Source organism: Hetaerina americana, unplaced genomic scaffold (assembly GCF_022747635.1).
Source record: "Hetaerina americana unplaced genomic scaffold, ioHetAmer1.1.p SCAF_2, whole genome shotgun sequence".
Lineage (NCBI taxonomy): Eukaryota > Metazoa > Arthropoda > Insecta > Odonata > Calopterygidae > Hetaerina > Hetaerina americana.
Window position 1 is genome coordinate 88,537,708 of NW_027286763.1, and position 26,649 is coordinate 88,564,356.

The 26,649-nt window shown below is 36.1% G+C and overlaps 2 protein-coding genes and 1 long non-coding RNA gene across 4 annotated transcripts in view; 2 read left to right on the top strand and 1 right to left on the bottom strand.

The window, feature by feature from the left end:
- Positions 1-848: 848 nt before the first annotated feature.
- LOC139688284 (uncharacterized) lies at positions 849-4,084 on the bottom strand. Its single transcript, XR_011700733.1, has 3 exons — positions 3,980-4,084; positions 1,649-1,747; positions 849-1,374 (listed from the first exon to the last, which is right to left on the bottom strand). It is a non-coding gene; the product is annotated as an uncharacterized lncRNA (long non-coding RNA).
- LOC139688282 (peptide methionine sulfoxide reductase MsrB-like) lies at positions 3,373-7,143 on the top strand. 2 transcript variants are annotated; one of them, XM_071585768.1, is made up of 6 exons: positions 3,373-3,653; positions 3,788-3,918; positions 4,299-4,375; positions 4,522-4,663; positions 6,639-6,781; positions 6,868-7,143. In XM_071585768.1, exons 1-5 carry the CDS (start codon positions 3,545-3,547, stop codon positions 6,759-6,761), a joined length of 582 nt encoding a protein of 193 aa, XP_071441869.1. In that variant the 5' UTR covers positions 3,373-3,544; the 3' UTR covers positions 6,762-6,781; positions 6,868-7,143. The 2 variants fall into 2 exon arrangements, with proteins under 2 accessions (XP_071441869.1, XP_071441868.1); XM_071585767.1 differs by having other exon boundaries at positions 6,639-7,143.
- A 5,653-nt stretch (positions 7,144-12,796) lies between these two features.
- Positions 12,797-26,649, top strand: part of LOC139688168 (ovochymase-2-like) — a 31,619-nt gene continuing 17,766 nt past the window's right edge. Inside the window, 5 exon segments of the mRNA XM_071585595.1 lie at positions 12,797-13,041; positions 14,665-14,750; positions 19,416-19,525; positions 22,780-23,051; positions 23,998-24,167. Coding sequence (XP_071441696.1) covers positions 14,682-14,750; positions 19,416-19,525; positions 22,780-23,051; positions 23,998-24,167 — 621 coding nt within the window. The 5' untranslated portion in view covers positions 12,797-13,041; positions 14,665-14,681.

The following is a 26,649-nucleotide window of genomic DNA, read 5'->3' on the forward strand; positions in this document are numbered from 1 at the left end:
TGAATGAAATACTTTTTGTTTTTACACATGAGGTGTGTTCAATACATAAAAGGAGTTTTAGTTATTTGGAAAGAATTTTACTATCCATCTATATTAATGTTATCCTCTTCAAAGTAATCCCCATTAGGTATTATTCACTTATGCCAGTGCTTTTTCAAATCCTCAAAACACTTTTGTACAGTTCTTAGCTCTGTCAGCGATTCATTTTTAAACTCATCTATGCTTGTAAAATGACGGCCCTTTAAGTTTCCAAAAATTCACGAACAAGCAGTGAAGTGTGAGCAGGTGCATTATTGTGGTGGTGCAAAAGCCAAGAATTATTTTTCCAGAAATACAGGTATTTTTTTCATATTACTTCATGCAAATAGCATTGAATTTATACATCGTACTCTTTATCAATCATTTGAATTTGTGGTGAGAACTATGCCTCAAAAATCGAAATGACAATTTTCCCATTACTTTTTGAACACATCACATCCTTTTCAAACCACCTTCATATTAGACCATGCATTGTTTTTATCTGATACTTATCAATTCAAATGACAGTAAAACATGATCTATTTTCTGGATATCATTCCATACAGCGTGATATATGTTCCCAAGTTTATGTGCATGTATAATAATAAGCTACTTCAGTATTAACAAGCATTATATTTATGAAAAAATATCTTTGTTCATTTTACATATAAATTACCTCATCACAGAATTGCAGAGGGAAAAGCCACTGTTCCCTAAAATCATCAATGTAAACACTAAGACCTGCAAAAATACACCATTATGGTGAAAAATTGAATTGAGACCATGAGCATCACAACTTACCTACACGATGACAATAGGAAAGAAAAACGGAACATTTAATAAAATTTTATTTGGAACCAATCTTAGCAATTTGGTTATTTTTTAGTACATTCACAATTCTCTTTTGCAGCACTTTATACTTTTAGCTTATACAGGTATACCATATAGTACACACACATTTGAAGATATTTATCTTTCTACAGTGGTTGATTTTTTTCCATCAAAGTACCTCTTCAGAAGCCAACTTTCACCTGACACCTGGTTTAGTTACAATGCAAGTAGGCTCTTCTGCCTCCAAAATAATGTAATTTTTTTAATGGGGTTTTCAATTATCTTGAATAGTTATTGAACTATTCTAGCAATACATGTTGAAATGCATCATATTGAAATTTTGTTCATATTCAATGGGTAAAAACCAACTAAAAGTTGTAGGGTTATCTACTCAAATAGCCTCTAAAATTTGTTGGGAATACACCATTTGTCAATTTTAGCGAATACCCTCATTTCAGTGCATCAACACAATATGTGACCATTTTCCAAATTTAGCGGACATCTCCTAAAATAATTGCATATGTTCTGAAAATAGTGGAGTTTTTACACAGAGTTACAAAACAATATGAAAATTAATGATACTTAAAACTAGCATTATTCGAACGAAAATCATATTCCCAGAAGAACTAACAAAATAGACACAGGTGAGTCTTCAGCAAGGTTTTGTATAGAAACAAGCAGAAGGGATTTGCACTCTATCCTTAGCATGTTTTAAGTAGCAGAGCTAGAGTTTAAATAAGTACTCTACAATGCTAATAATACCACTCATCAAATTCACAAAATTTGCATTTTTTTATACCTTATCAAAGACTTCTCTTATGGTATCAAATTCTGTTTTAGTTTCATAATCAGGTGGTGCCTTCGATGATTCATCCTGGTAATCTTGCCCTTCTTTCTCCTGTATTAAAGCAATGAGGAACCTTAGTTTATATAGTATTGCCTCATTTCATAATAATGTGGCAAATATAATATTTCATTTTATACTAAGAGCAACTTTCTACTCAATAATTATGTCATCAAAACTAAAATAGTAGGTAAAAAAATGTGAAACACGGAATGTGTCATAACGACATAAAATTAAAAGCCTGACACTTTTTCAATAATAAACATACTCTTCCAAAAGTACACAGGCACTAAAAAATCTCTATAAAAAATATTCTCTCTCTAGTTTTAGTACTCAGCCACACCCTACCTTACTTGCTTGATTAACCTACTGCACAAGAGACTCCTAAGAAATTTCACACTTTGACTTTGTTGTAAGTATTATTCGAATGTGAATGGAAAATTGTTTCTTATATTAAGTATTTAAAAGTTTTGGCCACCACATGATTGCAATAAAACCAATAAGAACAAAGTTACCCATTTGGCAACTTCTACTAACAGAAATAGAATCTGTAATGCGAAAAGGTATACTAAAAAACACTATCCTATATGAGAAGTGTCATGAGAATCACTTTAGCATTATGTAATATTTGTACCTATTATTATTGAAGGCATAAACAAAGAAAAATTTGTGGTGACTCTGAATATTTTCATATTACAGGAGAGTATTTATAAAGCACTGAAATCATGAAAATTATCAATAACTGACAGAAACATATTTTCAATAGGCATACAGAATTAAAAAGTTAACGCTTTCATTAAAATCAAGTAAAGTATATATAATTAGTACATTAGAATGTTTGGTAGCAAGAAGTGAATATTTGCAAAAAAAATAAGCAGCATAAATATTTGTGTTCTGAAAACATCAGTTAAATGAAAATGATGTTAGTAGCTAAAATAACGCACATATCTACGTCAACATGGTATCATACAAGTCACTGATGTGTGTGGCAGAGGGTGAATCACCTTCTGCAAGCGAGCAACATCAAAATCAAATTTTGTTCACATGTTAGCCGCCAAAATAATGAGAAACTTTTGATTATTTCAATATGATATCATTCAAAATTATCAGAAATGCATTCAAGAAACATGATTATCCACCGAACTTGGCGGAATTACATTTTCTTTATATCTAAAGACGAATTAAATCCGCTCAATCATGGATAGGTACTTCACCGCGTCAATCTTAGAAGTTCACCTAACAACTAACGGGCTTAAATTTAACGAAAAAGAGAATGAGGTAGGTGGTTGCTGAAAAACATATTCCAGTCCCAAAAATATTTATCTGCATATCATGCTTATACGACGACCTGTATAAATAAAGGGTCCATGGAAATGTAGTAGATTTTTGGAATTCCGAGTGAGATACGCCATAATTACAACTGCTTCATTACGTACAGCTCTTGCACGATTTGAAAATTGAGCCGGGAGTAATACCAACTTTTCAAATATTGAGTAGAATGTTACATTCATTTAAATTACCTCTAGATCGTCCTCCGAACAATTAGAACTAGACATTTCACGGGTATTTTTTAAGTCGATAAAAATTTCACACACACATGAGGGTATATAATAATACAATGAATGCTTGATGGTTCGTTAAACTTGGGTCATAAGCACTGATCCAAGCCAAGAACCAACCCCATTATAGTACCTACGCAGCAGGGAAACTTATGAGAACGCGCAGTTCGGGTTATTGATATTTTGTAAATAACTCAAAGGACTTTGTTTTATCGAAGTCGAGTCCGTTTCCTTGGTAAATAAAATCGTTATCACTATTGACTGAAAAGGTTCACCTCAGTCCTTTGAGGAGATGTCACCAATATTCAGGACTATCGCGCCAATTTTAGGGGAGCTGGCCAAGAGAAAATATTTCAACTACACAAAAATCTTAGTGAATGGCACTGTTCGTTTTAAATCGGGTATTAAAGAAAGGAATTCTTTGTCTTTAAACGAGTCAAAAAGCTTATTGATTCCTATTTCTGTTGCTAATTTACTCATAAAAAATAAACATCTAAGGCTTTCTCTTATTTATTTCCACTATGGAACGGTTTAGATGGACCAAGCAACAAAACTAAATCACTTAAAGATGAAAAAAATTCATGGCTGAACATAAGCGACGAAGAATGGCGAGACAGGTTGACGTACGAAGAATATGCAGTTACTCGTAAAAAAGGAACAGAACGCGTGAGTTTCTCTCCCATTTATATTTACGAGAAACTATATTTACTTTAATAATCAAACCTGCCTTTCTATTGATTACTTTGTCCTGGATTACTTAGCTACGGTTGTGATCCAAGAGGCACAAAGGCAGTGGCGGGGCCTTTGTTCACATTTAGACAGACGGGATCAAAAATAGTCTTGCCTCTGAGAGTCAAAATAGTTTCCTGGGTTCCATACCAAGTCATAGAGCAATACTCTTCCGACCACCGTCTGCGACACTTCTTATCTAAAGCACTTCAACCTCTCCTCTAACACTTGCACTTGTGCTCAACAATTTAAGAGGATAAACACATAAACGCTCCTTGAGTCAGCGACCAAAGGCTAATCTCAATTTAATATTACAGCCATTTAGTGGGAAATATTACAACCACAATGAAGAAGGGATTTATCGATGCATTTGCTGCTCCGAAGCCCTGTTCAGGTAAACCATAAATGACTTGAGTTCTGAAAGTTCGAATGTATGAGACCAAAATGAAAATTCATTACTTTGAAAAAATACCAGTGAACATGTACTTAAAATTTATTATCTTGTCTAATCAGACCCCTATTTCTACATATGTTTAACAGCTCCAAACAGAAGTACGACTCTGGAAGTGGATGGCCGTCGTTCTACTCGTCGATTACACAAAAAGAAGATAAATATAGCCCGGTGAAATTGACAACAGATAAAAGTCATGGAATGTTGAGAACGGAGGTTCTTTGTAATAAGGTAGGACAAGTTGTTTCACGTAGCTAACTCTCAAAGTTTTATTGTTATGTATAAAATGTAATGAAAACATATTACTTACATGTCTATCATAAAAGTAAATTGTTCACTGGAATCCTCATTCTTTGGCACACAAAATTAGTCATTGCTAATAAAACTGTTTACTTAACAACATTACCACAGCTTGACTTTAAAATACGTCTTCCACGCGACTCATAGACTAGAAGTTCCAATTCTAACTAATTTGCCATTCATATTTTTATTAACTAGTCATGATTTTAATATATTTCAAATACCTTTTCCCAACACCCTCCGAGAGTTCACACATCATTCTTGGTACTAGCAGGTTCTTAGCCTATTACACATAGGTGAATACAGGGCCAGGGAATACAGATTACCTTGATTTATCCATCTCTTAGAAACTTATCCCTTGGTTGCAACATGATGTTAATTATGTTCAAAATTAACATTACACATTCCTCAAAGGATGCCATAATCTTGCATAAAGGTGCAAAACATTCCATCCTAAAAATATAGACGGTACTAGTTGAACTATGACGGTGCTGAGGACATTCTAGTTCAGGTACACCCTCTCTTTTTACCCAGTGTAGATAACCACATTACTTCACTGGCAGTTGGAGAGGGAAATTAATATTTGCAAATTTCCTGCACACTGATTGCTCTTAGTTAGTTGTGGTTCAAATTTGCAAACAATGAACTCTATAATTTACATCGAACACAACTGAACCTCCGACTTGGCTTGGATTTGAGAATTCCATGGTATGTTTTCCAAAAATAGTGTAAAATAGCAATGAAGTCATTTACACTGAAACAGTGAACGTTAAGTATCTCATGTTGGTTTATCCATGTAAAATGTAACCTCACGGACTTCAGCAAACTTTCGTCAGCCGATATTGAAGCATATAGTATAAAGCTAACCAAAATTTATTGCACCTGGTTAGTGGCCGACACATAGGTATTATAAAATTTGAATGGAAATACTTGGAAGTTCGAAACAACTGAGAAGCGGAATCCGGCAATTCGGCATATCCATCAAGAAGTTAGCAGTATGGCCAGTAGATGCCTGGCGCTAACACGTTTTGCGCAGGCGAGTCCACGACCTCGGTTTTTAAAGTTGTGTTATGGTGGAATATTTGAGTTAATATTTTCAAAAATGTCTTCGATAGCATTTTTCTCTTTGCTGAGAATTTGTAATTTCTGTAATAATAATTGAAAATACTTCTCGAAAATAGTAGCTTTAAAAAAATTGCCAGGTATCTCTTATATAGAAATATAATCCGCCTGAAAGACTACGAATGGCTTAATTTATAAGTTTTCCAATTTAAAAAGTTGTTTTTATATTCACGATCAATTCACGAATATTCTCACAGCATGTGCTCCGCTCACGGAGAGTCTACATGTAACAGTACCACTAATCCAGTTGATTTAGCTGGCTGATTTTGCTTTCGCGAAAAAATAAAACCTCTTGAATAAAGATTCTTACTCGTCGTAAGGGAAAATAATTGCTGAGACCTGAAGAATTCGATACCAGAATCGCAACCAGATGTGGTAGAAAGGAAAACAGAAGGATACTTCGGGTGGGACTGAATGCCAGTCGCGATGAGTATTCTAACCTCAAGTCTATCAATATTTTTCGTAATATAATTATGATTTCTAGATAAGCTAAAATAACACATCCCCTTATAGGAGTTAAAATATTTTAATAAAATTTAAAAAAACAAAACCAATTATACTTGTATTTAAAAATATTGATTTCTGACGCATTGAGTGAACATTTATGGTTGTACGCTCAACTTGGCATTGCGCTGAAAGGTCACAACCTTAAATAAAACTATGTTATAGCACATTGGACTTCATCTTAGTCTTTAAAAATATCCTGGTTAATTTTATCCAATTTTTAATATACTTTACAATAAAGCATATTATTTATCAGTATTTGTGTGAAAATATATTTCAGTGCAATGCTCACCTGGGACATCTCTTCAATGATGGACCACCACCAACTGGTCTTCGCTATTGCATCAACAGCTTATCATTAAATTTTTTCCCGAAGAAAGGAGACAAGGGTGAAAGCAACTGATAACGCAGACTTGGGAAAAAGTAATTTGTTACTGCATATAACCTTATAATGAAGTCATTGTTATGGATGTGCATTACAAAATTCAGTACTTTCTTTTATTCCGTAGGAAGTGGGTAATGTAACGTTTCATCCTCGGAAGGTTGTGGAATCCATCCGTAAAAACCTCAGAAAGAGGCTGGAACTGGGTATTCAATATTAAAATTATTTGATTTGTGTCTGACCTATCGCAGTACTCAGTATTGTCATCAACACGAAGTAACTGTGATGTAAAAAGTTATGGTAATGAATGAGGGAAGTTTTGTAAATGTATTTTATTGAATTATGTATATTTTACACTTGAAGCACATGACATGATACATGAGAGATTAAAAAATACTTTATTATCTGGTATGAGGTTTTTGGCAATTTATTTTTCAAACAGTGACGAACAGATTAATTTTTTCTTCATGTTTGCAGAATTAGTGATATGATTCTTATGTAATTACCGTAGGCGTCAGGTGACGCACAACGTTACCCAGTTTCTCGAAAAATATTTTTTCATCTCACCAAGATTTAATTGGTATTTTAATTTTGAAGGATATACGTATTGGATGGTTGGATAAAGTTTAATCATCTATAGTTAATATAATCGCAGGCGACAACACATGCATGGAAGTGGTCGCCATTTAGAGATACACGAGAAATGCTCAGTCGTCCGCGGATAAATTTCAAGAAAACGGCAACAAATATCATACTAATCATTTTTTCTCAAATGAAAACAACATATATAATTCCAGTTGTAATTAAAAAAGTGATTATTGCATTTCACATCCATGAAATGGACCTTTTGCGATCATTGTTTTATTGCTGTTTGCATTAGCGCTTTAATGAACACGCGGAAATTATTCTTCAAGCGAATGCTTTTAGTTGTGGGATGCGGTTTTGAGGATTGTTTCTGATTCACGGTTCGAGATTAAAGTTATTATTCAAGAGTTTCTTCTTTTTACATTTGTGGTTTCCGCAAAAGGGAGCACATTCTTTTCCCTTAGAGAGCATTTCCCTAGAAAAAACGAAATAATTTTTAATGGGGAACTGCTTCCAAATAAACTACATAGTATACTGCTCCGAAATCCAGAAGAAGACTATTCCTCCAGATAATGACTGGAAACATACCTTAAGGCTTCGCATTTCTTGGGATTGATCCTCTGGACAATAAATGGACAATAATAACCTGCCTTAAGGCTTCACACCGAAAGGGCGGCAATGAATAATGGTAAATATTAATAAGGTGAGAGTCGAATCGACAAACTAGTAATGGATAACAACTTTTCTATCACTCTTTATTATATTTCGGCCCGAGGAACTCGAAATAACGCGATTCTTGATATCAGCTTGAGCCAGAAGGAGAGTTTCCAACACTCATGATCGCAGACTGTATTATGGAGGAAAATTGCTTTCTGACAAGCGATCCTGACTTACACAGAAAGGAACGTGTCGCGATAGCCTTTTGGGGTATAGCAAACCGACTATCGTGTGGAAGAACGGGTTCAGGTTTGATTGAGGATAGATATTTTGTCATCACCACACCATAATAGTAATTATTAACTTTAAACTAAAATGATAAAGGCGGCGCTCAATCAAATATAAACATACGTATTAATGTTGAAATGAAATGAGTTTAACTGCATTTCATACAAACATGTTACGGGATGAAGAGTTAAAAGTACTTAGTTAATACTTGAATTGACCCTGAGTGCGATAAATTGAGCCTCAATTTGTTGGTGAGGAACTTTCATCATGAAGCACTCATGAAACTCGGTCTTACATGAAGTACATTCAGGCAAAGGATGGATCCAAGAGGGGGGGGGGTTGGCATGGAACCCGTCTGGTAGCTTCTCTTGCGGTAGTTAAATTCAAAGTCAACATTGATATTTCGCTCAATTTTGAACTGGTCGGGTTAAGACACTTCGACTAAGAAAAATATGACCACTGCTATGCATGCATGTACTTCTTTCAAAGATGCTATATGGAAATTTTCAGACTTCCTGTTTTGTGACCTGGAGGCCTAAGCCATCTTATTGAACTGAACTATTATTATATTTAACTTAATATAAGCATTAAATTATTTCCTCCCAAAGAAAGAATATTCCTCAGCTTTAGTGTAAAGCAATAAAATATTGCAATAAAATGAATGGGAAAAGTTATTAATGTGTATTCGTCAGCGATTCTCCTGCGAGAGATTTCTACCATTTTCCATTGCAATTTTCACCTTTTCCTCGTCCCAAACCTCGTATTTCTCCGCAATCATTGGCCATCCGCAACCCGTCAGCTTAACTTTATTCTTATTTGGCCAAAATCAGTGGTGTTTTCAATAGATATTTATTATGTTTGTAGTGCAAAAATCGGTCATTTAAGTCGTACTTGTGCAAAAATGTCTTTGCTCTCTCTTATGGACTGGGAAATACAAAAGACTATCCTAAGGGTCCTCGTTACTTTTTATATCGTTGATGTATGCATGTCTTTATTGTTTATACAACATATTGTAGATTATATTAAAAATCTGTCTTCAGATGGCAGCGAACGAAAGGGGACAAGAATGCGAACAATTTGAAAGTGAAAAATAATGGCATTTGATTATTTAAAAATATGATGAGGGACGCCGTGCCGCTTTCCAACGAGGAAAAATTATTTTTTCGCTTTTTTGGATGGATGATAACGCTTAAAATGCTTTTTTTCGAGGTGCTAATCTCAGAATATTGCCTATCCCCATGTTAATATTTCATCTATGTCACAATTATCCATTATTTCACACATAATCTTCTGCACCAGAGACCATACTCCTTGTTTTCATCGTTTATTTTTAACATTCATGATTTTCTCGGACTGTCCTTGGTCCTCAAACCAATTACTACTCTCACGAATGTTTTAGTGCTTTGAGTCTCATCCAATCTCTTAACTATACCAGCAAGGCACAAATATTTCACACTTTTCTATTTCCGGTGTATGAAATCCAGATTCTTTCATGACCAACTCATTCTGGACCGTGTCTATCTCTTCCATTTTGGCCGCAAACTCTACTCAAGTACCCCAAACTCACCACATTTAGCTAATACTAAAGCTTATTCTGTCATACTCAAGTTTAACATCACTATAATAATGTGGGAAAGAGAACGTACACTCACATATAAACATTCTAGTAGCCTTAGAAAAGCGCAATTTTCTTGATATATCTCATCTTATCTCAATAATTCTTCTGTTGGCATCCACACACCGTTTGGTCCCACCTCTCCAGATCTACTCTTGAAACTACCAAATAGTGATTTGTTTCCTGGACCGACATTCTTAGTCTCTCATCTCTTTAGTAAATTTACCTTTTGAATAAATTAAATACGAAGTTAGTGTTTTATGTAAAATGCTTGTTAATTTATGATGAACAAATTTTGGAATAGTTCGTATTCAGGAAGGAGTTCTACTTTCTAACTCTAATGAACTAAATTTTAATTTTTTATTCCATGAAATATATTTTAGTCGCAGCCCGTATAGTCGATGTTGAAATAAATAACAGGAACTATGGAACGGAAGATGTATTAGCAAATAATACATGATCACTAAACTCGGTAATGGATATATATCATTATGTTGACTAACTAAATAATTTTTATATGATATTTAAAAATAAACCACGACATAAAAAATTAAACAACATCGGTATAGGATCACCACTCACTGAATTTTGCCAAATATTGAGAATAAGTGACATAAAAAAATCAGTGAATTACACCATAATGACGAAAATCCTCCGAAAATCACAAAGCTGCATTTACCCACAATTACATGACTGCAAAAATAACGTCTTTTCTTTCTAATCGGAAACATAGTCTGCAACGCCAGGGACAAGAGATGATCATTTTATTTATATCTTGGCGAAGAGGAATGACATTTTAAAAGACGCTTGTTATCTGCTGTGTTACCGATGTTCTCTTAATTTTGGAGTAGATTTGTCAATCACTTGGATCACCCTCTATAAAGCAACAACCTTGAAAAGGAGTATACAATAATAAATATTACTGACTCACGTTTCGTTTATCTATTACTATGTAATCGTTTGGTCCTTTGTAGGTAGGAAATCTTGGATCATATTTTGGTCAAATTTTGGTCAAATTTTACTTCTATTTTTATTGTCAATGGGTGACTCTTCCTAGCCCAAAGCCATTACCCACGGGAATCCCCTAAGAAGGATGCGCGTTATCTGCATCGTGCGGTGATAAAATGTGTGGGACACATCGGATAAAAGGAAGTCAGCACTCTCGATGCTACATTATTAACTTTTCCTGGATCTGAGAAGGCGTGAAGTCTGTGCAGGCAATGGCTTGCTACTTGGGGCTCATCTCCCTATTATTTATATCATCCGTGGTCCATATTTTGTCACAGCGCCTGCCGGGTAAGTATTTGATATTTACTTGTGGAGTTAATTTTATTACTCGGTGAATCTATGCTTAGATTATCAAGCAAACGTTGATCCTATGAAATTAACCCTTGACGAGCTTAAGATAGTAATTTTACAATTCACGAAAATAAATGTTGTCTAATTTAATACTTTGCTATTATTGCTCTGAGATTATGGCTATTATTCATATTATTATCATATAAAAATACGGCATCTGCAATACAGGCCGCATGCATAGTATTGGAAGAATTTTGTTTACTGAGTTATTACACCGCTGAGAGCATTTCTCGTATTCGGATTCATTAGGCACATGACCAAAGGACATTTGCATTAACCAAAACACTTGCTATTAGTCGACCAATCATTGAATACATTAAAAAAAATCCATTCCTAGCCGAAGTCTTTTGCAAGTTACCAGTTTTATTTTAGGAATTAGGTTTCCGCTTAATTTTTATATAAATATACATAATTTAGTGATTTATATACATAATTTAGTGATTTCGTAAGCACAGCGAATTTATTTGGAAAATCGAGTGAAATTCATCAATACATAATTCGCATATGTACCCGGATATACGATGTATTTTTGCACGCGGCATTCAATCGCTAACTTCTATTCAACTTCCAGCACCTTCTAACCAGTTACTTTTAAAACTGCGATTAATGAAATTTTCTTTCTACTAGGCGGTTGGCATGATAAACAGGTAAATGGGGTATTTGACTTCTAGTTAGAGCGCCCCCGTGTTCTGTCACGGTCGCCTCTGTAATTAAACCGAGACCTTGTGATTTTATAATTATTTGTCCCCAAAACTCCATTAGAAAAACAGGAATTTCAGTAAGACGAACTTGCTTCCCTCTCGCTAATGCATGCATTTTTATTTAGTCTAGGGTTCAAGAATAGGAGAGTTCTTATCTCACTTATCACAAGCTTCGGATGATTCACTAATTTTCCTGCGGTATTTACATAAGAGAACGTGGAAAAGTATTGTCAGGGCTAACCAAGTTAACTCTTATATGCCGTTTAGCTATTACTACATTTGATAAATATCCGCATATTTCTGTCAGAATGCATGGTTCAAATGCCATAAATTAGGAAACCCTTATGGTAATGATCATCTATTTCCACTTCTCTTATACTCACTATGTAACTTCCTACTGACGGATTTGGTTGCTATATTTGGGGTTAAATGGAAGAAGGGACCATTTGGCCTCAATTTCACCCAAATAAAGACCACTATCTATCTATCTATATTTCTCAGAAACACGGGCGTTTTATGATTCAGGAATGTTTATCAAGAATAAATCGATATCGGATGAGAAATTGGGGGATTGATTACTTCGGTGTACAAATTGCTCTTATCTCCAACCGTCTCCTTCTTTCAGATTACGAGTACGAAAGGTACGAGATTTCAAGAAATGTATATTTGTCTTCTCTAAACTTTTCATGAAAAAACAGCACAACTTGAGAATTACTAAAACGCACGAGCTTAGAGGAGGTTTTGCGCACGCTAGCGTATTAATATTTTTACAAACGTCTTTTTTATTGCTTATTAAGAAGTTGCCTTCCTACTTTATCGTTAGCCAATAACATTCTGGTGTAATTCTCCTCTTTCCAAACAGGCGACAAATGTTACGATGCATTTGGCAGAGAAGGAACATGTCGACCAATTTATCTCTGTTCTTCTGGATCGGGTGTCTCCAGGGGTTTACTAGTTAACCGCCTCTGTGGGTTCCATTGGACTGGTATTTTAATATGCTGCCCCCTCCCGGAGAAAGCCGTACAGACAACATCCACCACCGCAGCCTCTACGACCAGTGAATCAAAAGTCAAACCAGGAGACAAAGCCAGGCGTTGTAAGCTTGAAAATATATCTTTCCTTATTACCAAGTATTTCCAATGGATTACATAATGAATTTCGCTGTAAAACATCTCAGGGAACAAAGCATCAGTGCATACATCTACAGTTAATCTATAACTGGAGACTTGAGTACGAAGTACATGCATTAATTTCAAAAGTACATTTTTTATTTTTAGCCCCTAATTAGCCAATTTAATTAATATAATAATAGTAGTATTAAAAATATAAATAACTAATACCAATTCGATATAATACAGTCTATCGCAAAACCAATGGGAGGGTATTCGCAAGGGAAGATAAGGCCGGTTGAATGAATTTCATTCACTGAATGTCGAGGGAGGAAGTTTCCTTGAGGTATGCCATCAACGTTATCTCGATTGTCAGAGTATGCTGATAAAGTGAGGGCTGGAAAGGGAAATATTTACAGCCGCAGACTGGATATATTATTTAGTTCTAGTTAGAAATTCCCTAAAATCCAAGAGTTTTCGTGAAGAAATTTTGAAATTGTGAGTGAACTCTCCCATATATATTTTCGTTATATCCATGAGAAAATAAAAGCGAGTTTGAGCAAAATATTAACGTTTTATACCAATCTTATTTGTTCTACATTGATGCTCGCAGATCGTTGCGTCCATGCACACAAATGTGTGTAGCTCTTACATTAGATGAATTCTGAGTAGCTTCAGGCGTGACCTGGTGGAAGTCGAACATAATGAATAACTGACCGTAGCACTTTTCCACTTGATAACATTTTTATTTTACGACCGGGTTCCGATGTATTACATTATCATCTGATGATGATGTAATACATCAAAACCCGGTCGTAAAATAAAAATGTTATCAAGTGGAAAAGTGCTACTACGATCACTTATTCATCAGATTAATTATGCGTTTTATGAGATCATTTGCACTTCCTTTACTAATTATTTATTTCTACGATGTCGCTCTTTTATGCATTTTAATGATTAGCCTATTAGAAACAATGAACATTACTGGATAAATTTAATTTCCAAGAAAAATCAATAGTGAAAAATCCTATAGTCTGGATATCTGATGAATCTCTCTTATTTGGCAAAAAAGGTTCGCCAGTGATTGAAAACGATTCAGATCTGGTAATTGAGTTGGTGGAGCCTTTCAGCGTGGTGAAAAATTATTTTTCCGGGATTTAACCGTATTTTTTTTAAGAGGGCGGAAGCTTTCGGTGAACTCTCTTCAAAGAGTTTAGAGCAAAATGTCAATTCTATTCATTGCACAAATCCAAATAAAAAAAACCTAGAACGATTTTATTCTCTAATGCTAAATTTGAACGCTAAACTATTGGATGAAAATTAATAATTAGCTTAACCCATAAAATAAAATCACTAAAACATTAGATTAGTCGTAATACTATGCAATGAATAATATTCTGATGGTTTTGCTCTAATAAATGTGGTATCATTTTATTTGAAAATGTTGACCCCCTACGAGATATTTTAGATTGAAATATTTATTTATATGCAAATCTAAAGTACATTCTTTGGCCCGACCTTCGCACGCATGTGACTGCTAGAAGAGCATAGAGTATAAGAGTAGCTTGATTTGCTATTATATAGAAACGCTAATGCCTTTTTTGTCGCAGGGTGTAAGAAATACTCTATGGTAGCCCCAGGATTTGCTGGCATCATTGGAGGTGAGGTCGCCAAGCCTGGGGAATTCCCTCACATGGTAAGCTTAAGAACATTTACCTACCCTTCAGATCCCCTACCATCTGAGTTCCTAAATATATTTATTCATAATTAATGGTCACACCTTAAATACTGTTTAGAGAAGGTAAAATGAGCCAGTACCCAAGGAAAAATTTAACGAGGCATATCCCTCAAATTATTAACAATCCGAGCTGATTAACTGAAAAACCCGTCAGGAATTCTCGATAAAATCTCTAGATTTAACCTCTCTACTATTATTCGAGGCTGAACGAGAATAAGAGAGAAACGAGTGGGAAAAATCAATGCAAAGTTTATGGGAATTACTGGTGCAACATTCAAATACGAATCCTTTTTCTTTCCGCTTGTGTATGGGACGGTATATTCAAATCAATTTATTTCACGCGATTTAACCAATTTACCAGAAAATTGAGCATATACTAATAAAATAATGTGCATGTATACTCACGTACACAATTTGAGTATGAGGCGTGGTAGTCCAGTGGGTGGAGCGTTTAACTACTGACCGGAGGACCCGGTTTCGATTCCTGGACGCCTCTGGGTACCCTCTTTTCCATAAAAGCCGAGTGACTTTTTGATTTCCAGACATTCCTGAAAAACAACACTGGGAAAGGAACTTACTCCTATAACCTCATGTGTGAATTTCACATGCTGTTGGGGTTAATATTATAGGAGGTCTACCCTTAAATATCAAACTGACATATGGGTTGGTAACTGCGGTTTTATATGCTCAATAAATGTTAAAGCTGGAAAATGACAGCAACTAAATGATCTAGTGAGAAAGAAATAAATAAACAGTAAATATATATATATATATATATATATATATATATATATATATATATGATAATTATTTATTAACGAATGGATACGTCATACAAGATGGGATCCTCACCTTAACCCTTGTCACGCTGATTTCAGGATCCCATTCTTGATAATGTTACAAGGACATTTGCTTTAGCGTAATGGTTAAAATTCGATTGATTTTCCGTTGGCATACCAAACGCGGGGAGAAGGCAATTTAAACATCTGTTAGCGCAAAGTTTGTGGAACAAAATGAGGTTTAAAAAATCGTAGCCTCTGATTAATTAGATACATGTTATTTTCAGTATCAGAGCATAGTGAGAGTACGGCTAGAGAGCATTTATGAGGTATGTAGATTATTTTTACCTCGTGTAACCAAAGCATGATCTTAACCTTCCCCCCTCTTCGTCACGCAACGTGACGCGGCGTGGAAGCCTTCACTCTCTCATAATGTGTGACAACACCTACGTGTACGGTGCGTGATATTTCGAGGGAGAAAAGGGGGTGTCGATGGAAAGCACTATCGTATGCGGAACCGGATGTGTGAGAAAACATAATCAGGAGAGTGATTACATACTCATTTGCTTACGCATCCTTCCGGAAACCATGTGTTCTCTCTTGCCATTGGACATTGTCCGTGAGAGCTCGTTTTCCGCAATGATGATCATCTACGAAATCAGCCGTTGACTAAACGAGCCATTCGTCAACTCCATTTCCTCCTGCCTTTCGCGGTCATTGCGTTCGCCTCACACGCGCCCAATGGAAACTATCTGAATGTGTGGGAATTTCTAACACGTTCCAATGCCATTGAAATAAATTAGCATCCAGCAAATTGCGCAGGTTAAGTGTATCCAAATCTACGGTGCCGAAGGTTTCAGAGCATAGTGCTTTGAAAAGAACACGTTTTATTTCTGGAATTTTTAATCGGAGATTCTCCACACACCAGAGAAAGATACCTTCCCTTAGAGTGCTGTAGTGTATATATGCCTACAATTAAAATCCAATAGCTCAGATTTTGTCTAATAACATAAAAAGAGCTAGGTATAAGCGAAAGTTGATGTTAGACCTCAAACGTAAATGTACCTACGAATGGGTTGGGAGTGACCATTTAGAATTAAAATTTAACAACTTACTGACCAAGGGTTACTTGGGTATGAATATGTGCTATCTATTCCTGATGGTTACGGTGAAAATAATACCCACAAAGCATTTCACCATAATTCTTCGTGGAAAGTTAGCGGGGAGTTAATTGTCTCAGTGTGGCTTCGTCCATGAGGAGAATGCCATTATGACATCAGTTTCTGGCCGATCGTAGATTAACAAACCATGCATAACGGCAATATTTTACCAACGCTAAATGTCATAACAAGACTTAATACGACTATATCATCAGTATGAAACTGAGGGAAAATCTCTCTAAGTCTTTAACGTCTGTCAATGCATGGGTTCCAGTCATTCTGCAGGCTAGATACCCTCGTCAGTATAAATGTAATACACGTAATTAGTTAGTTTAGAACATTTAAAAGTGCCAAAATATAATATTAATAAAAGCTTTTAGACAATGTTTTAAAAGAGCTCGTCATAAAAACTAACTTACATATGAGTTATCTTCACAGGAATAACTGGGATACCAAAAACTAAAGGCATCAGTTTTAGAGAATGGTTATGCTATTCTTGAAAAATTTAACTTGATATAAATTCCAATTATACTCAAATATGTCCAACATCACCGTGCATTCCTGGGCTATGGCATGAATTTAAATTTCTTAATTTTTTGTTTCAGTTGTGGACACAAACGTTTTGTTTCATTATTGAAATAGCCTTTGTATTTGTTTTCCTATGCTATTTACCCGTCGTCATATTCAATTGTCCTGGTTTATCTTCGCATATAATCAATAAACATCAAGTTTTGAGTTGTGCTTCATGTGTTTACGGGAATTCCCTTAAAATATATTGGACGCTATTGAGGGACTGCGGACGAGTAGATTCTGCTGAGTTTGCTCTCTCGCAGGCTTAAGTAGAGAAAGAGAGAATATTAAATTGAAACACTCTTAAAGATGAAGTTTATGAAATCATGTGAAGTACCCATGGGAATAATATGAGGCTTGATTATGCGTGGACGCACTAACAATTCTTCAAAAATCCCAAAGTCAGCTATAAATTACCCGCTACGAAGTGGCGAGTTAGACTATAAAGTATCACTTGCTGGCTATTGAATCTTCAAAGCTCATCTGCTCACGCATGAAAATTGTACCTTTTGACGAAAGCCTGATGACATGTGAGCAGCGCAACCCATAACTTACGGTTGAGCCTGAAGATACGTGTACATAATTTCTCCAGCTGCGTTTCAAACTTCATTAAAATGAGTTCAAACTGGTTTCAGAATGGGGGAATACGCCTGAAGCCATAGTGGTAATTAGACTATTAAAAGAAGGAATATAGATTATATCCAAGATGACTTGTTTGGCGTCGTGCATATCGAGAAAGCATTTGGCGCGTCAGAGTAGATAAAACCAATGGACATATAACAGAATGTAGGAGAAGACTGCACTGTTAGACAATTATTTAAAAGTTGACTCGGAGTGCACGCAAAAGTGCGGGAAAATTAGAATAAATATGAACATCGATAGGTTATGGAAGGTCTGTCCGCTAAACATGGAGGATCTATCCGCTTTCTTCAGTATTTTTTAGACTGTACGTAGAGTAACTTGCTGTAGAGCATGGAAAGTGCAGGAAATCGAAATGAAAAAAGGTGGACAGCTAATTAAGCGAACTAGATTTGCGAAAAATCAAGCTCTATTTAGTTACTAAAAGGATTGATTCAAAGAATCAGTGTGAAATGTATTGGATGGACGCATGAAACAAAGACTTAAATGAAAGATTATTGAAAACACTGATATCGGCCATTCAGAAACATAAACTAGTGAAAACGATGAGAGAACTCGAACGTGGCTTGTCGAATTTTGGGAGCAGGTTGTGACAAGTGACGAAGATAATAAAATTGATGGAACGGACGAAAATCAAAGAAAGTTGGGCAAGACGACAGAAGATCGAAATTTGTTATGATAATAAAAGGCAGGAAAAGTGTGTGGAAGATGAAATATTCAATGAGAATGAGATTTTAAAAGTTATAAATTTATAGAGCTTTGGGCAAGCAAGGCAAGGTATGTTATCAAGCAAGGCAGTAGTAATAGAAGATATGGATTTTTGAGAGGAATAGATGGAAATAGAAAGTTTTTTGGTATGAAAAAATATAATAAGCTCCTAAAATCTATACAATTATGTAAGATTATTCAGAGTTAATAATAGACAGTTAACAATAATAATTTGATACTGTACTTGAGGGAGTATTTAACGCTTCTGGAAAATAAAGAAGGTTAATCTCAGCATGTTCAAATCCTTGAATGGTAGCTTAAAGACATGACTCGAAGCCATACCGTAAAAGCACTGCAGGAAAGAAATCATGCCGCAGAAATGCACTGTCAAAATCATACTGTACATGAAAGTACACACTAATGAAATTTCATCTTTGAGTAGCTCCAAAGATATTCTTCGGCAAACGTCGAAATGAAGGATTGAAATTAAAAGTTACTACTTAATTTAGGTCTCAAATATTCAGGTATAGGTTACACGAAAACATGGAGTGGTACACTAATTGAAACATTATAGCTGCAAGTTTAATAATGTTCTTGCATGTAGATTTGCATTAACAATTATAGAATTTGATGTGAAATTTTAATTAAAATGTGGTATTGTTCTTTAATTTTCTGGAAATCATATCCCAATAATTTACCAGCATATTTGCCGCTGAAATAGATTTTTTCAGAGTTGTGACTTTTAAGGAAAGAATATCTTTTTTCAGGCAGCTATCGGCTTTGGTAAAATAGAAGAGCCAATGTGGTATTGCGGTGGTTCTCTCATCAGCAAAAACTTCATTTTGACAGCTGCTCATTGCCTGTATAGCTACGCTCAGTAAGTATTCCACCTGTATTATTCATATAATCATTTCACGTATCTTAGGTGATGCCAGATCAAAGGTAATCTTCAGCACTCCATCGTCAATCAAAATGCTCTGCACTCATTTCTTCTGCCTTCTTTAGATTACTTCCAAAAAATCCTCTTCTCCACCACCATACTTAGAACTTATTTGTTTTAATTTTCGTCCATTAAACTTTTTCCATCCTTCTTCATATCCACATCTCAAAAGCCACTAACCTCTGCCTATCACCTTGCTTCAACAACCAAGTTTACGAGACGCCCAATGCCACGCTCCAAACCAAAATGTTAACGAGTCTTTACTTACCATCTTTATCTAACGTCCATTTCATAAATTCCCACCTTCTTGTAAAAACGTCTTTGCCTTCTTCGCAATTCTTCGTCCTATCTCCTTACTACTCGGACCATTTTGGACCAGAACACTTCTAAACTGGCTGGTAAACTGTTTTACCCGCTCTAGTTTATGCCCTCATATTTTGATGTTCAACTTGGCTTTCCTCTTTCTCGCAAATCTAATAATCTCTGACTTGTTTGGATTGATTCTTATTCCATACGTATCACACTGGTTTTCCAATGGTCTTAGCAATGATTGTAACCCGTTGGCTAACAGCTGAGCTTTATCATTCGCAAATCTAACTGATTTCATTAATTCCCTATCCTGTCTCCAGTTATTCCTAGGCTACTTTTAACATTTCCTCCATGGGTACTGGAAAATACAGGTGATAATTTACAGCTCTATCCCGCGCCCCCTCTTACTGCCCATCCCGACTTCCCATCCACCTCAAACACCTTGGTAGTGTTTGACATGTGTAGTTTACGGATAAGTCGCCTAGCCCTTAAATCGACTCCTTTATTCTGTGATGCAATCATTAAATCTACATAATACCCCGCAAGCCAGTGAAAGTGCGTATGGCGGGGGGTGTTAGGTCACCACCAGTAAGAGAGAACAAAACCACATGCAAAATCAATATTTAATTTATAATAAATTAATAATTTAAATAAAATAAATTAATAATTTATTCTAACCTACATATATATACACTATTGACATATACATTCATACAAAAGCCTTTTTAACTTACATGCATGGAAATACATATACTATCAACTAACAAACACATGCACCTTTACTTTACATTAACTGTACCCAATTCACCCTATCCAACACTTTCTCGAAATCTATCATACTTACAAAAATGTACATCCTAATTGCATTCCACGTCCCTTTCAATCAGTGATCTCAACAATGAAACGTCATCACGCGTGCCTCTGTCCTCCCTGAAACCAAACTGATCATCCCCCAATAAATCTTTTATCTTGCTCTCCATCCTCTTATTAATGATCTGAGAATCTTGTTAAGCTGTGCGCGAATGTAAAACTTATTTTTCTGTAGTCCTAGCATACGGTTGCTTTTCTATGGAAACTAACGCTAATATTACAAAATATTTCGGCTGAATTCCTCCATCTTAAAAGCCATGAATGTCCATAAAAACTCTTCCTCACACAATTTTAGTCTCTCTAGTCTTCAGACTTCGACTTTATTAGTGATCTCATTTCTGCTTTGTCATTACATTGCATAAAATTTTATCTACAGGTAGCTTTTCAGTTAGAAATTCTGCAACATCATGCCGCTATGCGGATTGGGTCATTTTCCTGACGTAACTCCTTCACTGTGATGATTGTATTATTTTCCAGCCGACGCTCATGCGTGCCGTTACTCATTTAGGGGCCTCAAAGTAACAAAGCAATAATAGAAATATCTATGTCAAACATCAGTCAACCCCTGACGTGATTTTTACCGATTTCCCGTACAGTGGAGACCGAGGAGCCAATGGGTAGATTGAGGAGCAGGGAACAAAAGACCCCTACGTGTTTAGGGGTTTTCTGTTCAACTTTCAATATGGTATTTCCCCTAAATATTCTGCCTGAGACGCCACTCTAATCTTGAAATGGATCAATACTTGGATTAATTTCCGACATGAGAGCACACGCATTGCTAAGTATGATGTTGACCACCCGTGCTTTTTACAACTTTTGACGGTAGGACGCGATCCAGGACTCCAGGGACGGGAGGAATCTTAAATGTCTCATTCATAAGTATGCACTACAATTAACAAAAGAGGATGCTGTGTTGAACTTTCTATTGAGAGGGACAAAGTTCAAAACCTGGAGGTAGTAGAATTTTTTAGGGGTTCTCATCCCTACTTGGGTGCCATTAGGAGATCACCTCAAGTGGAGTACGCCAGATTAAATACTAAATGAGAAACCCTGGTCGGATTCAGCCGAGAGAACATACTAATACACTATCATTCGAGCCGTTGTAAGAACATGTGGCAGAGGATGTTAAGTCACCAGCCATTCTACTTCTACTCTGCTACTTCCACATGAAAAAAGCACCCCGAAATCCACCGAAAGAGCGATTGCAAGGCGGGCGAGCAACATCCGTTATACACATTACGAAACTTACACCGTGGTAACTACTTCACTGGTTACACTAAGAAAATAAATAAGGAAAACCATTAAATAGGACAGACTCACATTCAATACAGTCACTAATTACCAGTTTGAATTATTTGCATGCAGAACGTACAATTCAAAAAATATTATTTGTATTGACTTTATCTACACGATACCCCGCCACCGTACTCAAGGGAACATGGCGGGTGGTTTTAGAACGCCAGCCATGATGTGACTGATGCTGACAAGATTAGACTAGACTAATGCCGACGCCAGATTTCCATCCACCCTTCCCCGATTCCCTGAAAAGCCCACATCTATCAAATTATCTAACTATCACTGATGACCACAGGTGTCGGTCGCCTTCAATGACCAACAATTGAACGATAGACTTATAATTGCATTTTCTGAGCAACAGTAAAGGTAATGGCGCCTCTATGTACAGGTAACCTATCCATATGCTGACCTCATTAATTTCAACGAGGAAGTGAGAGATTTTTAATCGCAATTCAAAATCTAATGTAGAAAGAAATATGGGCGAAAGTATTTCTTCATCTGTTATAAAGGTGGATAAATAATCATTTCCAATTTAATGAGAGTATTAGGCCATCCTCCACGAAATTAATGGAAATAATGGTGTTAGTTTGGATAATGTTACCACCCACCAAGAGAAAGTGGATTTTTAGACCTATTATTATTTTCTAAGACTTCACTCAGGTGGAAAATTTAACGCTTGTATCTATTTTTTCGCCACACTTTCCAATATTCTTTAGGGAACCTGCCAGATGGGTTCGCTTGGCCACGGAGGAATTGGATAACTCGGTGAGAGGGCAAACACACCCCGTTATTCGCCGCATTCCACATCAAGATTACCGATACAGCTCCAAGTACAACGACGTGGCCCTCTTGGAAATAGGTCCGGCACTGGAGCCGCGCGCCCTGCCAACCGTCAGCAAACAGCTTCATCCAATCTGCCTGCCGTCGAAGGATAGATCGGCGCGCTCAATGAAAGCTATTGCGACCGGCTGGGGACAAACAGAGCCTAGTGAGTGGGCATACGGATCGTGGGAATACATTCACGGCATGATATTAACGTTAACAAATTATTGCCAAAACTTAACTATTCATGTGGAAGCGATTGCTGATAGATTGATAAAATAAAACCATCAAGGAAGTGGGGATAGTTGCCGATTCGGTTACTTCGGCCGGAGGGTGAGTACGGAGGAGAGAGTTTAATGTGTGTGGGTTGGCAGCAGGATGCCAGCTGCCATCCTTGGCGCAATTACGTCTCGATAATTGCCCGCCTCCCCTATCAAGCATACCTTTCCAACTCTAAATCCTTGAAGAGATTAGCAATTGGCTCTTAGGAGCATGCTTGAACCTTGCCCACTAGGGGGTACTCTCCCACTTTCCGAACTCACTCCTACCCTAAAACTCGCCCGACGCAATACCCCTCCTCCCTCATATTTCCCCATATTAGCCATCCCCTCCTGCCCTTTAGATCTGCTTTCAGACTTCTTCCTTCCGCTGAAAGAGGTGCTGGGTAATCTTGAGTATCAATTTTTTGTTTAGTTTACGTATTTTACGCCATACAGACCTGTAACAATTGTTATATTCACTTCCATGAATATATTCCGTGAGTGAATACCTAAATTAATACACAAACACATATTTGTGTATATATATATATATATATATATTTATATATATATATGTATTTATATATATATATATATATGCGTCCCAGGTTCAAATTATTATGTAAAAATGCTATCGCCCAAAAATGTCTAATATGCATTGTAATTGTTTCATTTTTATATTCAAATAATTAAGCCTTAGAATACACATTTTTGTTATTTAATTTTCAGGGTATATGCTACGCCATTTCCCTATTTTCCTTGATGCACTTTTCGTTATTACATGAGATGTGAGGCACACACTTTTCATTGCCTATTAAATGTTCTATTTGATGTTTAAATTTAATTCTGCAGATGGCGATACCAGTCCAATATTGTTGAAAGTCAGCTTAAAAATATTAAAAAGATTCCACTGCAACGAGACCTATCCTCAATTAATCAAACCTCAAGGCGCATTAGACCGAGGAGTCGACTCTACGATGGTTTGTGCTGGAAGGCTCTGCGGTGGTAAAGATACGTGTAAGGTATGTCTAAAGTGCTTAAACTGAATATGAGATATCACTGATTGAATTTTCTGAAATATAGTATGTGAAGAAATCAGTGAATATTGGGATGCCGTGTTTGCTTCATTGATTTCTATAGCCTAAATTAAGTTGTCCTGGCTATGGGCGGCTTCAGTATTTAGTTGCGAGAGCAAGTATTCAGTTGTTCAAATTAGTCTTTCTCAGATGATTAACGCCACCGGTAGTAGGTTCGGTTAATAGGTGTCTTGAAAATGGATTAGCTGTTGATATGAAAGGTAATCAATAAAACTAAACCAAAACCTATAACCTTTCAGAATTTTTCATCAATAAATTCTTCATAGCTGCTGAACGTGCAGGTATTTCGAATGCAAAATTACATTTGGATTATGAGATTATTTCATTTTCCGCAAGATTGGGGTAACTTTCATACAAGCGGTCTGCATACCTTTCGAAATAAATGTATAAGTAATTTTAAAAATTCCTTATCGTCAACCTCCTCGTTACTCTTCCAGAACATCCAGTGCAAACAGAAAACCGTCACTTGGGACATTTCTCCATCCCCATAAGCATCCTTAACCATGGTCATGGTCTCCGAACCCTCCCGAATTTAACACAAAATTTTATCGCATATCATTGCTCCATGGAAAGTAGCATCGTGAATTCGTGGCGTTACCGTCGAACAGGGGTTCAGTGTGGCAGCAATCCGCAGATACTAACGGCCCGCAGACTACCGAGACCGGTCTTGTTTATTTTCCAAGACCACTCACCATTTTTTTCACCTCAAATCGTCCTACTCCAGTCGTTTGCTTTGCCAGGAAAAATTATTTAGTTACTTTTTGGGACAGACCCTATATTGCTCTCGTGAGTGCTTCTATATTATTTATAAATTTCTCTTGTACAGTTTTTATGGAAGACAAAAACAAGGGAAAAGAATATTGTGCCAGTCACCAATGTTCCGGAGCTTGGAGGTTGCCGCATCATCAATAGAAAAATACGTCTTCTGCTCTTGTGCACAAGTTTTAAAATTTCATAAATATTCAAATATCCTTTTAACTCCTCCTCTTACCTTATCGTATAAGCCTAATTTGAAGATAATCCATGGCTTTACTTATATTAGTGGTGGATTTAACAAATAAAAACATGATTAACGATATTCAACATAACGTACCGATGAGGGTAGAAAAAGAAACTTTGCGCTTTCACATAAAGACTTAATACTTTACACGACCATGGTTTCGATGCTAGGCATCATCATCGGTCGTGTGAAGTATTAAATCTTTATGTGGAAGTGCAAAGTTTCTTTTTCTACCCTCATCATGAAGGAATTCCACAAAGCCATGCCTTAAAATGCTATGTTTGTAACGTACCAATAATCCAGAAGACATGAGAAAATCTGAGAGAAAAACCCATAATGAAGTAAACTGTTTTGCACAAAATAATTTCAGGATATCTCGTTTGCGGTACTTTCCGGAGAATGATTTTGAGGGACATGGGACGGGTCAAGGGAACCTTTGGTTCAAAAGATTTTGAATTGAACTCGAATGACAAATGTGAGAGACCATTATCATATGCACTATGGTCTTTGGTATACGACGTACAGACTGCCGTAAATGAAAGATTATTATGTGACCACGACACCCAGTAATGCATATAAGTTATGATGGAATGCATAGGTTTCACGGGGGCATGTATTTGTTCACTGGCAAAACGGGGAACGTTAAGTCGAGACTCATTCCGCTGCTTCATGTTTGTCATATTAGTTTCTCGTATCAGTTTATTGGAGAGTTCTGTGTAATATCATCACCTAAATTATTCTAGCTGATATCTTCCGGCATTTTTCGTGTCTACCTACGTTTACTGCGGTAAATAAACTAGTTGTTAATTACGCTGAATCTATTTCTCCCTCAAAATTCTCTAGTTTTCTACCCATGGTGACACATTTATCTTAAACCGCACTCAGGTACCTCACTTACGTTTCTAACTTCCCCTACCATCGCTAAACTATCCCCCATCACTCTCAAGTGTTTTTTCCTAGATATATTCGCAATAATTTTGCCTAAATAATAAAAAAATTATGTACTTGTTCCTTCATATGACTTACTGTCGGCATGTACATCTGGATTAACACATTATTGATCGATGCAGTTGTATTTCAAATAACAGTATTCTCTCATTCACTTTTTCCAAGTTAACTACCTTTTCCCCCAGTTTTCTATTCATTTAAATAAAATTTAAAAACATTTGGTTATCTTGTAGGAAATTGAGAAGCTTAGCTGGTAAATTGGATACATTCCACCTTCTGTATTCGGATTTAAATATTTTATGCCACTTACTCTTTTCGGGCTTCAATGGGGTGCATAAATTACCAGAGCTTCAAAAAATTTTCATTTCAAAATTTCATGAAATTTTTCAAATTTTAATTTCATATCATGCTTTTGTAATCAAAACATTACCGTATGCAAATATTGGTTCTGCTGATTTA

What these genes read in the sequence shown, in the direction of transcription:
- LOC139688282 (XM_071585767.1), top strand. Translation starts at nt 3,545, where the DNA reads ATGTCACCAATATTCAGGACTATCGCGCCAATTTTAGGGGAGCTGGCC. An exon ending in CACTGTTCGTTTTAAATCGG is followed by an intron (nt 3,654 to 3,787) that starts GTATTAAAGAAA and finishes GGAACGGTTTAG; the next exon opens with ATGGACCAAGCAACAAAACT. An exon ending in GTAAAAAAGGAACAGAACGC is followed by an intron (nt 3,919 to 4,298) that starts GTGAGTTTCTCT and finishes TTAATATTACAG; the next exon opens with CCATTTAGTGGGAAATATTA.